The sequence below is a fragment of the Strix aluco genome, chromosome 8 (genome assembly GCF_031877795.1).
Source record: "Strix aluco isolate bStrAlu1 chromosome 8, bStrAlu1.hap1, whole genome shotgun sequence".
Lineage (NCBI taxonomy): Eukaryota > Metazoa > Chordata > Aves > Strigiformes > Strigidae > Strix > Strix aluco.
Window position 1 is genome coordinate 12,474,169 of NC_133938.1, and position 15,887 is coordinate 12,490,055.

The window sequence follows — 15,887 nt, forward strand, 5'->3', positions numbered from 1 at the left end:
GAAGTCTCTAATACTAGATTTATAGAGCATGAACCTGCTTTTGTACCCAATAATAAAAGTAAAGCCATAAAGAGCATTAGGTAATCACAAATTCAACCCCTTAAGTATACTAAAAGCTCCAGCATTTGATTGGGCTTAATCACATCCCTCTAATACTACTAAATCAGAACCACCTCAGTACTATTGCAACTATCTGATAGACATTTTAGCGAGCCCAGAAACAGTCACAGGATGCTCATACTTACTTGAATCCTCCCATCTGAGAAGGTGCAACTTCCAAGCAGAATAGTACAGAAATCCCAGTACCAGAAAGAGGCAGAGGGCTAGCAGCAGGTTACGCATAAACACCAACAGTCCCATCTTCACATTAAATCTGCTCTTCTACATGACCTGAGGAAGAAAAACAGGTTGAGGTTGGAGCCACCTCCTCCGATAATCCTCCTTCCAAAACATGCAACCCCATATCCACAACAATGCACAGATCCAAACCCCTGCTCTCCACAAGGTAAAACACACCAGTTACCCAAACCACATTAGTGAAATACGAACTACCACCCTAAGCAGCTGCCTTTTTTTTTTGTCACAAGGCTAAATGCCAGTCCGGAGAGGCAGGAACGCTATGACAGGGCAGCAGCCCAACTCCCTGCCTGCACTTATGTCCCAGCCCAAGTCAGATAATCAGTCCCAGAACCGCCACAGCCGGCGAGGCCTCGCGAGCACCGCGCTCCTCCCGAGCACAGGAAAGCCCAGCCGCGCCACACAGCAAACCCACAGCGCCCAGGGCCCCCCGGGGGGTCCCACGGACGGCGGGGCCCGCGGGAGCCCGGCAGCCGGCCGGGGGCAGCGCAGGTCCCGGCGGGAGCCCCGGGCACGCCGCGGTGACGAGACGCGCTGCCCTGAAGGCGGGGACGACGCCGGGGGAGCGGGGCCCACCCGGCCCAAGCAGGACGGCAGGCCGCCGCCGGCTGACAGCTGCCACCGGCCGGCTGGAACGGCAACGTGAACGGACACACGGCCACCGCCGGGCTGGCGGCGGAGCGCGGGCCGGGCACCCCGCCGCCTGCCCCCCTCCCGCTCCCCTCTCCCCGCCCCGCCGGGCTCCGCTCGCCGAAACAGCGGCGGCCGCTGCGGCCGGCCCTGCCCGCCGCCCCCCTCCTCACCGGGCAGCCGCCGGCCCTGGGCGCTCGGCCGCCGGCTGCGGCCCCCGGGCGCGGGGCTGCGGGCGCCGCCATGCCGGGCGCGGCGCAGCGGGACCGGCCGCCGCCGCCGCCGCGGCGCTGAGGGGCACAGCGGCCGCCAATGGGGCGCCGGGGCGGGTCGCCGCGCCGCCTGCCCACCCGCATAGCGGCCGCCGCCGGCCAATGGGGCGGTGCGGGGGGCCGCGCCCGCAGCCTATCGCGGGAGGCGCCCGCAGCCAATGGCGGGCGGGCGGCGGGGGGTCGCCCCGGAGGGGCGCTGCGCAGGGCGGCGGCGCGCATGCGCGGAGCCCCCCGCGCGCCCACCCCCTCGCCCCGCCAATCACCGCACCGATGCGCGGCGCGGCGCTGCTCGAGTTCATCATCATCATCATCATCACCGCCCGAATCACTGCTCGGCACTAATCAGCACTGCTCGAATCACTGCACTGCTCCAGTCACTGCACTGCACTGCTCTAATCACTGCACTGCACTAATTACTGCAGCGCTCTGCTCTAATCACTGCACTAATCACTGCACTGCACTGCTCTAATCACTACTCTGCTCCAGTCACTGCACTGCACTAATTACTGCAGCGCTCTGCTCTAATCACTGCACTAATCACTGCACTGCACAGCAGTGCTCTGCTCCAATCACTGCACAGCACTGCTTTGCTCTGTTCCTAGTCACTGCACCGCGGTACTCCCATCCCTGCACTTCACTGCACTGCGCTGCACAGCCCTGCTCTGCTCCAATCACTGCACCGCGCTGCTCCCCCTCCCCTGTCACTGCACCACACTGCCCTCTTCCATCAGTGCACTGCACCCCACCACTTCCAGTGGCTGCAGGGCACAGCTCTGCACTTCCCCAGTCACTGCCTGGCATTGCTCCTCCTTCAAATCGCTGCATCGCTTCCCAGTGGCACCTCCAAATGACTGCAGTGCCTTCAAGCACTCCCCTACACCATTCCTTCCTCCAGGCATGGCACGGCAGGACCCATCCAGTCCTGCCAATGCCTCTGCATTGTCTCATTGCTCCAGTCACTGCTCTGCACAGCGCTGCACCTTTCTCCAGCTGAGACACTGCCAAATCTTGCAGTCACTGCAGCTGTGACATTGTACCACACCTCCCTCCTATCCAGCTGCTGCACCCCAACAGCGACACTGCATTGCCTAGCCTCTAGTCCCTGCATTGAAGTGCACTGCATCTCCCTTCAATTACTGCACTGCCCAACCTCTAAGCACTGCTCGGAACAGCCTCTAACCCCTGCACTGCTCTGCCCAGCCTAGCCTACAGCCACTGCACAGAGCCCCCCAACCCTGTCTTGCTTCCAGTCACTGCACCACCCTGCACCTAGCCATACCGCACAGTCCAGTTTAGCACCCAGTCACTGCCCTGGGTCACTGCCTTCACACTATTCTCCAGCTTCTGCAGATCCTCACACCAGTACATACCCAACAAGGTCCTGCCCAGCCACTGCACGGCACTGGGTCACCTCCCTGGGCTTCCCAGTGTCGCACAGCCTCCACCACTGGACCACACCAGGCTGCAAGGACCACACTGGGCTGCAGGGACCACATCAGCTGCCCTCCCACAGCACAGCACAGCTCACCCTCCACAGCCGGTGTCGCACAGCCCTCGGCACGCAGTTCCCATTACATTACTGTCTCCACCTTCTCACTGCACAGCTGCCACACGAGCACTGCAACGGTGGGGCCAGCCCACACCTCACACTTCCCACAGCCACTGGCCCCACAGCCTTGCTGGGTAACCCCTAACACTCGTGAGGCACAGGGCAAGTGAGAAACACAAGTATAAGGCAGCACAGGGAAGGAATGATAAAGAGGGAAATTACTAGGCACAGGGAGGGAAAAGTCATCTGAAAGGAAAAAGACCGTAAGGAATAAACCTGCATCTTCAGGACAGCTAAGCAGCCCAATGATTTCCTGTTTCCACTCTCCATGAGTCACTGATAACACAAGGAAAACAAAAAGGCACGTGAGTTTAAGGGAAGCTAAGATTATGTCCAGTGTGGTGGCAGCTCCCACTGCAGGCAAGCCCAGGTGCCAGCTGACTGGCAGACATCTCCTTGGATGGTGCAGGGCCAGCTGAGCACTGCTCAAGCCCGCTGCCCAGCTCTCGGTGAGAGGCAGAGCCCACACAGGTTGCAGGGAGAGCTGGCGGGGGCTCACACAGCCCCACTTTCACAGCCAGAAACCCCACTTTGAGTGCAGCACGCGTGAAGTCAATGCAGGTTGGCCGCAAGCGTGGCACCCACACAGCCCGGCTGGCAGAGCTGTCACGCTCCTCTGCAGAGACATGGGGGAGACAAGTGCCGCACTAACATCCTATTAGGTTTTCTGGATGCCAACAACAACTTCTAGATGCAGCACAGGAGACAAACAGACTCACGTCAACACCCAGGTATCACCAGCACCAATATACCCCCAAGTAGGTGCATGGAAAGGGCCCATGACCACATCCACACAGTCCCATCCATCTGCAGGTTTGCCCCCCCTGCTGCTGCCTGCACCAACCCCCAGCTTCCCAGGGCTGACCCACTCAGGACGTTGGTCACTCTCACCCGGCTGAGGCAGCTCCCTTCCCTCTGGCTTCACCAGGGACAGGCTGGGCAGCCTCCTCCGCTGGCCCCAGCTCAGCCACTGGGCTCATTTCCTCCAATAACCCCACTGACTCCTGCACTGCGTCACGTCTGGCTGGAGCCCAGTTTTGCCTTACAAACACTTGCTTTATGCCTGATCCTCTTTGACTCTTCATGCGTGTAAGCCGGGACTCTTCTCCCTGCCTTGACCCCCCATGCCCCGGTGACATGGAGCTGCCTGAGATGCCTGCCACCTCTGCGCCACATCTGCTCCAACCATCCTCAAACCTCACCTAAACTGCCCCGGCTCTACCGCTTGCGCACTCAGAACTTAAAGCCTGCGGTCTGCAGGCAGAGCGGGTGATCTGCTTTTGATGATGAGATAAGCGGGGACCTACAGCATGAAGCCAGATAACGACAAGGCCCGGGCTTGCTCCTGAGCCTGCGATTGTCACTTGGAAACCCTACGCCCTGTTATCAGGTGTCAGTGTGCTGGAAAGAGCCCAGGATGAAGTCACGCTGCTTGCCAGCCTGGAAAAAACTCAGGAGGCAAGTGCCGTGCATCTACGGAAATCAGGTACCAGCTCCCGGCAGCTGTCTAATGGCCATGAGATGAATTAAGGCAATGATTAGTGGAGTGATTTGGTTTGAGTAGCAGGACTTCAGTCTGAACATGTTCCTACTTAGCTTACACGTTTCATTCACAGGCAGATGTCAAGCTGGATGTTGCTAGGAGATCAACAGCAGGGGAATAATTAAGTCTGATTAAATCCTATCATATTGCCGTGTCGCTTTCCAGAATGCTCTGGAGTTTTCAAAGCCAAACTGACCAAATGAAAGGGCAAGAGCTGCAGCCCATCCTACTCAACAGAACCCACTTGCAGCTGACCCGCTGAGCCCGTGGCTGTCCATGTGTCTGCAGAGCATTTCCCGCAGCAACACTGAGAAAAAAAAGGCTCTGGCAAAGGGCATGGCTGATGGCTGCGTTAGCAGATAACACAGGACAGTCGGGACCAGTCGCTGCCTAGAGTAGGCAGTAAGGGGTCCTACACCCCATGTCTCTACATCAACCCTGAGTGCTGCTTGGGGTGCTCATGTTGGACTAGACATGAACCAGTGCCCTCGGCACATATAACACACCTGGGTCAAAGCTGTGCAAGGGGCCAGGTGCTGGTTCAGCCACTCAAGTCCCCAGTGGGGCTTGGGCACATCAGGGTGACCATCAGCAAAGCTTCCTCCTTCCCTTCCTCTGGAAGGAGCCTGCCTGGGGCATGCCAAAATTGCTCTGCAAATGCACGTCACACGTGGTGCTGAGCAGCACGGGGCGTTCCTGCTGAAATGATGCCTGCTTGCTTTTTTCTTTCCTGGTGGCTGAGCCGCACATTATATGGAATGACACATAAAGGTAAATAACAGCTACAGGTTCTTCTCCCATCAGTAAATAAAGTTATGCTGCAACTATCTGCATCAATTGCCAAACACACACACGTCAGTCTCTGGACTCGCTCTGTAGTGAGGCTGCTAATCTCATTTTGACTGCCCTATAAAAATTCTCATTCTAATACTCACACTGTAATCCTTGCCCCCAAATTACATGTCATCAAATCAGACCTGATACTAATTAATATAGTATTTTATTACTAATTAAATACCACTAAATACCACAGCAAAGATCTCTTTCCAGTAATGACTAGATAGAGATTACCTCTGCTGATGCATAGGCTTGGGAAATGCAATCTGGGCCATAACACGCTCATATTTCGGCTTTATCTCTCTGGCCAAACTTATTTAATCTCACACACTCATTACATATTATTCTTAAACACAGGCTCTGAGCGCTGAGTGTGATCAGTCTGTGGACGGCACTTTACATTTCTGGTGCTCTGGCTACTCTAAGAACAGAAAACATTAAACAGCATCAGCAGCAGGCCCACACAAAACAAGCTAAAACAAGCTGAACTTGGCTGAAAAATCCTGCCACCCTCCAGATGTTTTCAACAGCAAAGAGCCACACTTACCACTACGGGCGCAGGTAAACACCCAGAGCCTGCCTGGACGGCTCCCCCCGAGCACTCTGCCTGACTGGACCAGGCTTCCCAGGGTCTTCCTCAGATGAAATGATCCAGTGGTCCTGCCTGACACACGGCTGTGCGAGTGCGAGCAGCCGGCCAGCACGCCACTCAACGGTTCAGCTCCTTGCATTAATTCCAATACGCTATGTTTGGTTCACGCATATTTTCCAAGAAAGGAGGTAGGCTTGATTTGAAGACAAGCGTTGGAGACTCCCACCTTTCTGGGTCTGTTTCAGGAGTCCCTCACCCTCACGTTCAGAAGAGCATCCCACATCCCTGCGTCTAGCTTCAGCTTGCAGACGTACCATTTTGTTCTGCCTTCTGCTTGATTAAAGAGCCTTTCAGAGCCTGGCATTTTGTCTTTGTGACACTACACATATGCTGCAAGCAAACCCCCTCTCATCTATTTTTCTGATAAGCTAAATATACCAAGTCGCTTAATTCTCTTACTGCCAGGCTTTTCCTCCCACCCTCAAGCGATTTTTTGCATTTCTGCTCTACACAGCCTCTCTGATTTTCCTGAATCCTTTTCAAGATTTAGAATCCCACAATGAGCCTCCCTAATGCTTTGACACAGGGATTAAATCCGCCTTTTCCTATTCTCTGTCTCAAAGGGCTGTGTTGGTCCTTTCTGCCACAGCATCAGACTAAGCATTCAGGCAGGATTGTCCCAAATCTTTTCCGCATCCACCCCTGGTAGGTTAGAGCCACCTGGGCTGGCCAGCATGTGTCTCAGCTGCACATCCGGAGTTGGGGGGAATGGGACACCTCCATTCCCACACACCTCCCTCACCCTGTCCAGGATCACAGATGTCATGGCTGCCTCTCCAGCAGCATCCCAGAGCAGTCTGCAAAGGTGGGCTTGCACCCACAGCAAGCACAACATGGGGTGCCATGCCCGCAGGTCCTCAGGGGGCCAAGAGACTGTCTGCAGGCAGAGTCTGGGGGGATTTCCCTCTGGCTGGTGGTTGTTTAACCCGGGCAGCCCATGTCTCCCCTTGCCAGCACGCTGCTGCAGGTTCCTGTAGCCCATTGAGGTCTGGACGCAGACCCCACTGCAGGGGAGAGGAGTGCCACATTTGGGAGGGCTTAGGGAGCTGAGCCTGGCAGGCAGGAGGAAGGTTCGCTGAGCCCCAGCAAGCTCTGCAGGAGCAGACATCCCGGCTCTCAGTAGGTTACTGTGCTGTGAAATAGAGCAGAGGGCAGAACCAAGTGGTGCCTGCTGGCATCCAGACTGGTTTGAGTGTGATGTCGGGGAAATATTTCGCAATGCCTCTTAACATTTTACCCAACCTGCTCTCAGTGACAACAGTCACTGAGGAATCTGGTGCACCGCCTAGTTACTGGGCTGCACAGCATGAAAACAGCCTCTCAAAAATAATAAACTGGGTGGAGTTTCCATCTTTAATTCTGCCCCTTAAAGAAACCAGCTCAAATAGTCTTCGTATATTTGCCAGTCAAAGGGTTTTCTTTCTCCCCAGCAGCCCCCTCAGTGAAGCCTACCTGAGTCCTGGGAGTGAAATAGGGAATCTTTCCCAGCCCACGTGCCACCGTCAGACGTCACAGTGTGCTTCCTCGTGCCGGTGCTGTGGGAACCTGGAAGGAGCCCAGCTCTGGCTGTGCCTGTGCTGCCTCTCCAAAGCCAGGAGCACATAACCAGATTGCCGCCCTTGAGTTTCTGAGATCATTGCTGAATAAACTTGAATTTCAGAGACGGTTAGAGCTGTGATGGCCATGGACCCCAATGGGCTCATCCCGAACCCTCTAGCCAGGCATTACCCCGTCCCTTTTCATGCCATAAAAATAGCTGAAAGTAGCAGACAGGGCAGGCAGGTATCATCCAGCCACTGCCTCCTCTCAACTGGGCACGGCAGGGGTGACCCCATCTCATGTGCTGTTGTGAAGGGGAGGGAATTTGGCACAGCAGCAGCACAAGGAGAGGCTGCAGCTCCCCAAACCAGCCACGTTCGTGCCACAGGGCCAGGTAATCTGCAAACGATGTTTTGATGACATAAATATCAGCCCTCCTAAACACACGTGTTAATTTTTAACAAAGACTCAACTGGCGAGAGGCCAGAGTAATTCAAAGAGCCAAAGCAATGGGCAGAGAACCAGCAGAGAGACCCAGACTGCTGCTGGGGAGGCAAAAGCACGGCTAAGGGCACCTGAGTGCTGTGTTACACAGCACCGACCTTGCAGGGAAACTCCTCCCTGGGCAAAAGGAAAGGTCTGGCTGGTGAGGGCAGGAGCATCTATAGAGCACACTTTGCTTTCTCCGCTGCCATCAACAGTGACATAGGATTTTAATTAAAGGTATGTATTTTGAAGAATTAATAAAGCTCACAATAGATTAACAACTACATACATCAACAGGTAGGTTTTGAGACCTGTCAGTGAGCCAAGTCTTAATGGGGAGACATCAACAACAGGCAATGTACCTAGACCCCCAGCAACCGTTTCCTGGTCAAGTGCCATTTTATTAAATCAGTTGTCTAGATGACAAGATGAAGTCTTACATTTGTGGCTGATAAAATACTGAACAGGTTGCTTGCTCCTACAGCACGAGCTGAACAGCCTGATAAAATGATAACAGGCCACAGCACAGTAATGGGCTGCAAAGGAAGGTTTTCGGGACCAGAGAGGACAGGCTGTACCACAGGGTGGAGGATCTCAGGGAAAGCAGGGCAGGTGCTGGAATTAAGAAAAAAAAGCCAAAAGAGAGAGCTGTCCCCACACACAACTGCTGCTATGAGCCTGCATCTCAGCACCCTGGCTCCAAGAGCCGTGAGCCAGAAGCATACAGAGGGGTTTTCTGAGCAGACACACGGCAGTGCTTGTGCCTCTACAGCTCTGACAAAGCCAGCTTGATGTCTGGTCCAGCTCTCCAAACTTCAGAACCAACACAGAAATCCTGAGGAGCAACAACACCAGCACAAAAAAGGAGCTAAGACTTGGAAATGTGGAAAATAAGGCTGTGCAAGATGTGAGGAGTGGGGACTGCTCCACTGCCCCAGGAGAAGGTCTCCTCACTGATGGGGGGAAGAGAGCACTGCTATGGGCAGCATGTCAGTCCGGCAGAGGGAAGTGCAAGATCTGAAGGTGAGGAGTTGAAGACGGAAAAACTCAACCTTGAAATTAAGTACTTTTCTTTGCAGCACAGTTGCTGAAGGCTGCGGGGGCAGCCATCCCCACCACCCAGCAGCTCACAAATAAGATTAGATGGTCTCAACTTCTAATTTAATTTTTTTGATACCTGTGGCTTGGTCATGAAGAAGGGCTGCCGCCTGGTCGTGCTTGCTGTTTCACCCTGATCCATACACATCCTTGGGTTCATTGCTCCTGATCTGTCCAAGCAGCTCCAGCAGCAAAGAGGAAGCCAGGACTGATCCTCACATGCCAGAGAAGGCACTGGGGAGGGTGCAGAGGGGCTCAGCCTGAGGACAGTCTTGCTCACCTTCTCCTCCTGCTCATGCACGTGTTTTTCTAAAACCAGGCATGACAGCCTGACCTGTCTCCACAGCGTTATACTGCACTCAGGTGCAGGCAGGCTGCCTGCCTGCAGCACTGAGCATTGCCAGCCCTTTACCCAGGGAATGCTGCGTTTCCAGACTGGAGTTTCGGTACTTAATTGCACTGGAGCAGGCAAGCCCTTATGCACCTTCAGCTGGCCCGTTGTGGTGGTGGAGCCACATGGCCACAGGCTCCTCTTTTCAGCCTTTTCAACCTGAACTCCATATCATCTCCACTGCTCCCTGATGCCTGGTGAACTGAACTCGAGTAACGCACCAGCAATCTTCACACAACACAGCAACCAGCTCTGTTGCTTGTACTGGTCTCTCCCACACGTGCCCAAGTGCCCTGGTGTCAAAACCCCCAGTGTAAGCACAATAGCCCATGGCTTTGCTGGTTCAGTCCCCACTTCAGATTTATAAACCTCCCACATTTGTGTCACTCTGATCTTTTCCTCACGTGCCCTGAGGAAATGGCTGGGAGCCAATGTTGGTCCCAGGTGAGCTGCACTCCCGTGGCAGCTGAGTTGTGCCCTGTTTGAAATTTCATGATGTCATTTGTCACAATTTCAGACACAAATCATGGCTATGTGCCCTTTTTTTGCCAGGCTGAGGCAGAACCGATAGCATGGGTACCAGGACATTTCTTTGGAATAAGTCATTTCACATCACCTTTGCTGGCCCCATTTCTTGCATGATTTATCTTAAAAAGCACCAATTTTGCAAAACAGCCTGTGCAAGTTGTACTGCAGGCTGGTGGGCCACACTGTCATGATAAGCATCTCCCAGGGCAAGTCTTGTCTGCAAACAGCAGGCTGCACTCCCTGTGTAGGTGAATGCCCTTTCTCAAAACCCACTGTGAGGCACCAAGGGACATTCAAACCTCCCAGTTTGCACAGCCATGTGCCCAGAGTGAAATCACTCTTTGCAGCATCCCACCACCTGCTCACCCAAGATTGGGGCAAGCATGGTGCTTGGGAAAGGAACCAAGGAGAGGGGAGGTAGCAAGGGCAGAGGGCAAGGAGAGGCACTGGGAGGAAAGGGGAAATGCCAGACAACTTAATGACTGCATGAATCCTGCCAGTCCCTGGGAAGGTGGTGGGAGGAGGTGCCAGAGCTGTTGGTGCAGGTGCTTCACCCATGGACACGAGAGCCTGGCACAAGGTGCTGGGCTGGCAGGGGCCCAGCCAAGGCAGCCCCACTGTGTCCCAGTGCCTGCCCCACTCCTGGGTGCCGAGGCTTATCTGCTCCCTCTTGGGAAAGGGAAGGAAGGAGAGGAGCCACCCAGCACAGGGTGGGCCCTAGGGCAGAGCAGGGCCAGTGTGGGAGGGTGTAGGGGCTGGGTGTGGGGGTTTGGGCCGCACAGCCCCCAGCACTGCAGGATGTGGCCAAGGTTTGGTGCTCTGCTGAGGGGCACAAACATGCTGTGTTTTAGAGATTCAGCATTTGTGGCAACCTGTGTTTTCTTGCAGCTGCTTTGCATAACGAGGAGTTAGCACAACCAGGGGGAAGTGCCTCTGGGTGCTGTGTTTGCTGGCAGGACCCAGGCTAACAGCAACCATGAAGAGGCAGCTGCCAGCCCCAGGCAGGGGACACAGACAGAGGGGGTGCTGCTGCAGCACACCAAACCTCTCTGGGTACATCACCAGCCTTCGCACAATCCCATGGTAGAACAGGACTAGAGGAACACTAGATTCTCTTGTAGCAAGAGGGGTCCTAAACAGTGTGTGTGCAGAGCTGCCAGCCATGGAGAACTGTGCCCCTGTCCCAGCAGCCACAGGGGAACAGCCAGGGCAGCAGGTCCCTCATTTCCCACACACTGCAGCTCAGAGGCAGCTGCAGCCCCCCCCAACCCAGCCGCAAGAAGGCAGGGACAGAGCTCAGCCTCTCCAGCAAAGCTTCCCCACCCTCTTCCCCTTAGGAACCAGCTCCCTGTGCCACAGTGGAGGGAGTATGAACTTTCTGAGGCCATCACCTAGACCACAGCTACGCTGGGGGAGGCTGGCAGGTCCACAGGGCCAGGCAGAAGTGGCTGCTCAGGGCTGGAGCTTTCCAGGGTTCAGTAACCAGTTGAGGGAGGTTCATACCTGCAGCAGGACTGGTCCTTCCAACACAGGGATGGGAGAAATTAACCACAGCAAGGTGTTGACGTCCTCTCTGAGGGACTGGTTCCTGGTGGATGGGGTAGATTAGCACCACTGATTTGCGCAGCAACCCAGACAAGTACTGTGTTCAGAGTCCAGCACCTGTAACCCATCTGGGTTGGTGTGTGAGCCCTGGAGTGAAGCTGGGCAGAGGAGCCTGCCCCAGCACAGCTCTCCTCTGCCCCAGCCACAGACCCTGGCACTGCTGGGAGCGTTGGGCTCTTTCCCCCCCTCTGCCAGCACCCAGGACACAGACCTGTTTTGTCACTGTCACCTCCCAGCACTCCCAGCTCTGGACATGAGTCCAGAGCACCAGACACCTGCTTCATTCCAGGCATCTCCAGCAGTGCTGGGGGACCAGCTGCACACAAGCAGGCCAAGGGGGACAGCCTCCTACCCCAGACCTCCTGCTCTCCAGCATCTCACCACAAGGGTCACCTCTGACTCATCACTTTATGCCAGCTGTATCACCACCCAGGGATCTGCCCAAAAGGGGAATTTTTGATCCCTTCCTCCATAACACTTTTCTGAGCCTCTAGCCCTGCAGAAAAGAAAAGCTCCTCAGCTAGAAGGGGTCCCCATTTCTGCAACAGCAAGTGACCACGTGCAAGAGTGTTGCTGCCCACGTTTCAGACCCACAGCATCATCTGATCAGATACCTCCCTCCTTTTCCTTCACAAGCCAGGAAACACCCTCAAGCTCAAGAGCCAGTGAGATCTGGGTGATACATTAAACTGCTCTCTCAAGACCAGTGAAGCTGTGCAAGTCCAGGGAGGGGGGGAGGATGGAGGTATCCTGCACCAGTTGCTGCTCCCAGTGAGCCCAAAGCCACAGCACACAGGCAGTGCTGCTTTTCCTGGGGGGATGGTTGTGGCTCCAGCCCCAGCACACTGTGGCCCTCAGCAGCCTTGCTGGAGGCCCACGCTCCTCCCATCGCACCAGGCAGCTGCGGCTGGAAGAGGCATCTCGTGGTCCGGATGCGGAGTGAGCCTGTCATCTCTCCCTCATCAGCACAGCCAGGCCTAAAAATATCCCAGGAGTGGGCCGATGGTGGCTGTGCTACAGTCTCCATTACACAGATGGAAATGGCTGGTCCCTGCCAGAGCACCCGGGGCAGCGCCAGCTCCTCTGCCCTGCAGCCACACAGGGTATCGGGATCCTGTGCTGTGCCCCGGTAATCCCTGTAGCAGAGGCGTGCCAGGGACAGAGCGTGGCACAGAGCATCCCAGCCAGGCACAGCATCACTGCTGGGGCTGTCCCAGCCAAGGGGAGAGCAGCAGCTCCACAGGCATCGTCCCTCCTGTGTCCATAATCAGGGCGAGGAAGAGGGGAACAGGGGGTTTCACAGCCTGCTGCCATGAACCCCTAACAACGATGAAACAGGGTGCTGCCCAGACACCCCGTAACAAGTTGAAAGTGCAGCCAGACAGCCAAGCTGTCAGCTCTGTGGGTGCAAGTGCAGCAGGACATGGAGCTGGAGGGCAAGTCATGGCAGGGGGGGGCAGCTGCAGCAGGAGAGCAGGCTCAGACCTCCGCTCACAGGAAAAGACAGAGAAGCAGAGGAGCATGGCTGAGTTTGCAGCCTGTCCGGGAAGAGGGCTGGCCTTGCGCCCTGTAACACGCCAGCAAAGGGCAAAGCCGTCAGCTCCTCCCTCCCCATCCCTGCACGTCTCAAGCCCACAGGGCCAGTCAGTGAGCACGGCTGCTGACGCTGAGACTCAGGCAATCGTCCACCCAATAAACCCGACTGAGTGGGAAAAGTAGCAGAGACACTGCTGGAGGAGCCAGGAGGGACGTGCCAGCTCTTGTAAGAATGGCTTACAGGATAAAAGCACGAATTCAGTCCCAAGCAGAGACTCTGGCTCTGATAGACTCGTGTCCAGCAGGCAGAGCCCGTGCCTTGTCCTGGGGATGCTGGCAGGCCAGGGCAGGAGGGAGGGCTGCTTTGGGAAGGCAAACACAGCCCTGTCAGAGCTACTCGACACACAGCAGCAGGTTCACCAAGCCATCCACAAGCTGGCTCGACACCACCCCAGAGTGCCCACGAGAGCTGCCACCCAGGAGAAGCCCACAGTTGGGGCAGGCCACACCGTGGCAGAGTAAACATTGGCTCCGCAGCACTGCTTTGCAACAGGCTTCTTCAGAGTCCAGCCCTACATGTGGGCTAGGAGCCCAGGATCACACAGGGGCTGACAAGCTCCCACCCAGATGCTCTACCAGCTGCCATCTGAGCTGTTCTGGCACCCCAATCCCACCAGCAGCCATGTCGTCCCTCTGTAGCCAGCTCCTCTCTCTTGCTTCAGAGATGGTCAGCAAAATATCTGTCCACCCTCCTCCCAAAGCAGCAGCACACAGGGCACAAGATCTTACCGTCCAGCCCAGCATCCCACAGCCCTCTCAAGCGCATGCCTTCAGGATGCATTTCACATGCTTTCAGCCACTAGACCTGAAGCACCCTCTGCATTCACCACCGCTGTGCATGACCACGCTGGGGTACATGAAGCACATCAGCACCCACGTAGGCCCTCTGCCAGCTTGCATGCGGCTGCAGCGACTGTGGAAGAAGGCGGCTTAGGGCACCCCTGTCCTCTGGTGCAGCATCCCTCCTGGCAGCATGCAGACACAGCTCGAGCAAGCTCCTCTGGCCTCCAGGATACCAGCCTAAGGGCCCATTGCAGCCAACACCACCACCACCACTGCTGGCCAGCTACCGGGAGACCCACCATGTGCACCCAGCCCAGCCCACAGGCAGCATGACTGCTTCCCGCCCTGAGCCACAAGCCCCACTCCCTCCATCTGGACGTCCCCTGGTGCTATGCTGTCCAAGAGGGCCCGCCGGCTGCTCCAGCCCGCAGCCAACCCACGCTGATTTCATCCCAGCCCAGCTGGTGTCCCCAGGATGTCACAAGCATCACTGACCCCAAACCTGAAGTGCCACCCCACCCCACGCTGCGCTTTCATCAGAGCCCGGGCCAGCAGGGCAATACCCCCAGCACAGCCAAACCTCTCCCGGGCTGGTGACCAGGGCTAAGGCCACACTGACCGGGCAGCACCTCCCAGAGGGACACGCTCTAGGCACAGACCTGCCTTGCTGCTCCCCACATCGGGACCCTTGGCAGCTCTCAGAGCCCCCGCGGAGCCGTCCCCAGGGAGCAGAGCCCTGAGCCATCTCACCTGCTTGCAGGTCTGCGGGACAGGTTGTGCTGGGAGAGGGGTGAGACCAAAACATCTCTGAGGCACCGGGCAGGGCCCAGCTGTAGCCAGGCATCCGTTCACCGGGAAGGGGAAAGTCTCCCCCAGCACATATCAGGCACCTCCGAAAAAGGCTGCACAAGGGCTCTTCTGTCCAGCAGCTCCCAGAGGAACGATTGAGGTGCTCCAGCCTGCCTGGAGAAGGCGTGGGGATCTGCTGTGAGAGACGAGGACAGTCCAGCCCCCAGGCACTGGCCCCACAGCCCCAGCCCCACACCTCCCGCTGGGAACCATCCGTGCAGCCTCAGCACAGCACAGCCAGCACATGACTGGAGGCTGCTCGTTTGCAGAGTCTGCACACCAGGGCTGCCCCCACAAATTGAGAGGGGCTGGGGGACAAAGGTAGGAGGGACCCCAGGCAGCTGCCTCAAGGCAGCATGATCCAGGGCAGCAGTGCAGGAGCTGGGCTCCTGGGGAAAGATCCCCCAGCACACTAGTGCCAAAGCGATGCCCCACACCAGTGAGAGTGGAGCCCAGAAAAGGCAGAGCTGTGGGACAGGAGAAACCTCACTAAACTGTACCTTAGTAGGGCTCACCTGGAGAAACCCTGGGCTCGGCTGGAGAAGGCGAGGAGCGAGAAGCCCTTCCTTGAGCTGGCCCATCAGGTGCTGACGTGCCTGGCTCCCAGCCCAGCAGCTCGGAGCCACGCAGCTCCCATCAACGCTGTCTTTCTTCTCCCTGCCGTACAGCCCTTGGCAGCCCCTCAACTGCTCCGGCTGGGGAGGGAGAAGAGCCAAAGTCTGTTTTTCTGTCCCTTTCCCCTTGCCAGGCTCTGCACAGCGCTGAGGGCCCAAGTTGGGGCCTCCCTGCTGGGCACAGCGCTGCAGACCCCTGCTCCCACATGGATCCAAGAGGAGCCTTCAGCTCCAACCAGCAAGAAAAAGCAAGGCTGGCCCCAGTCCCACTGCAAGGACAGCCATGGGTCCTCCCTGCATAGAAGGGAAAAAGGCAGAGTAAGAGCATTAACTCCCCTGCCAGTCCCCGTGGACACCAGCTGTTATATGGTGTTTGGAAACATCTATCCAGCTGGAAATGGGAAAGGCAGAAAGGACTCAGGACGGACCCATCTCTGGCTGCCAACACAACTGCTCCCTTCATCCTGCCCTGGCTCTGCTGGGCCTGGACAAGCAAAA

The 15,887-nt window shown here is 56.5% G+C and overlaps 1 protein-coding gene across 10 annotated transcripts in view; it reads right to left on the reverse strand.

Moving 5' to 3' along the window:
• The window catches only part of ST3GAL3 (ST3 beta-galactoside alpha-2,3-sialyltransferase 3), a 202,714-nt gene extending 187,040 nt beyond the window's left edge, over positions 1-15,674 (reverse strand). For 4 of the 10 annotated variants that reach the window (XR_012624126.1, XM_074832228.1, XM_074832227.1 and 1 more), the window contains exons 1-3: positions 14,677-15,674; positions 11,446-14,056; positions 246-390 (exon numbers count right to left, since the gene is read on the reverse strand). Coding sequence is in view for 9 of the 10 variants with exons in the window: in XM_074832228.1 (XP_074688329.1) it covers positions 246-360 (115 nt within the window). In the remaining variant the exon portion in view is untranslated. Of the gene's footprint in view, positions 1-245; positions 391-772; positions 791-1,160; positions 1,263-5,795; positions 8,608-9,102; positions 11,425-11,445; positions 14,654-14,676 lie in introns of those variants that run through there. The other 6 variants (XM_074832220.1, XM_074832223.1, XM_074832224.1 and 3 more) reach the window with 6 other exon arrangements.
• Between the last annotated feature and the right edge of the window lie 213 nt (positions 15,675-15,887).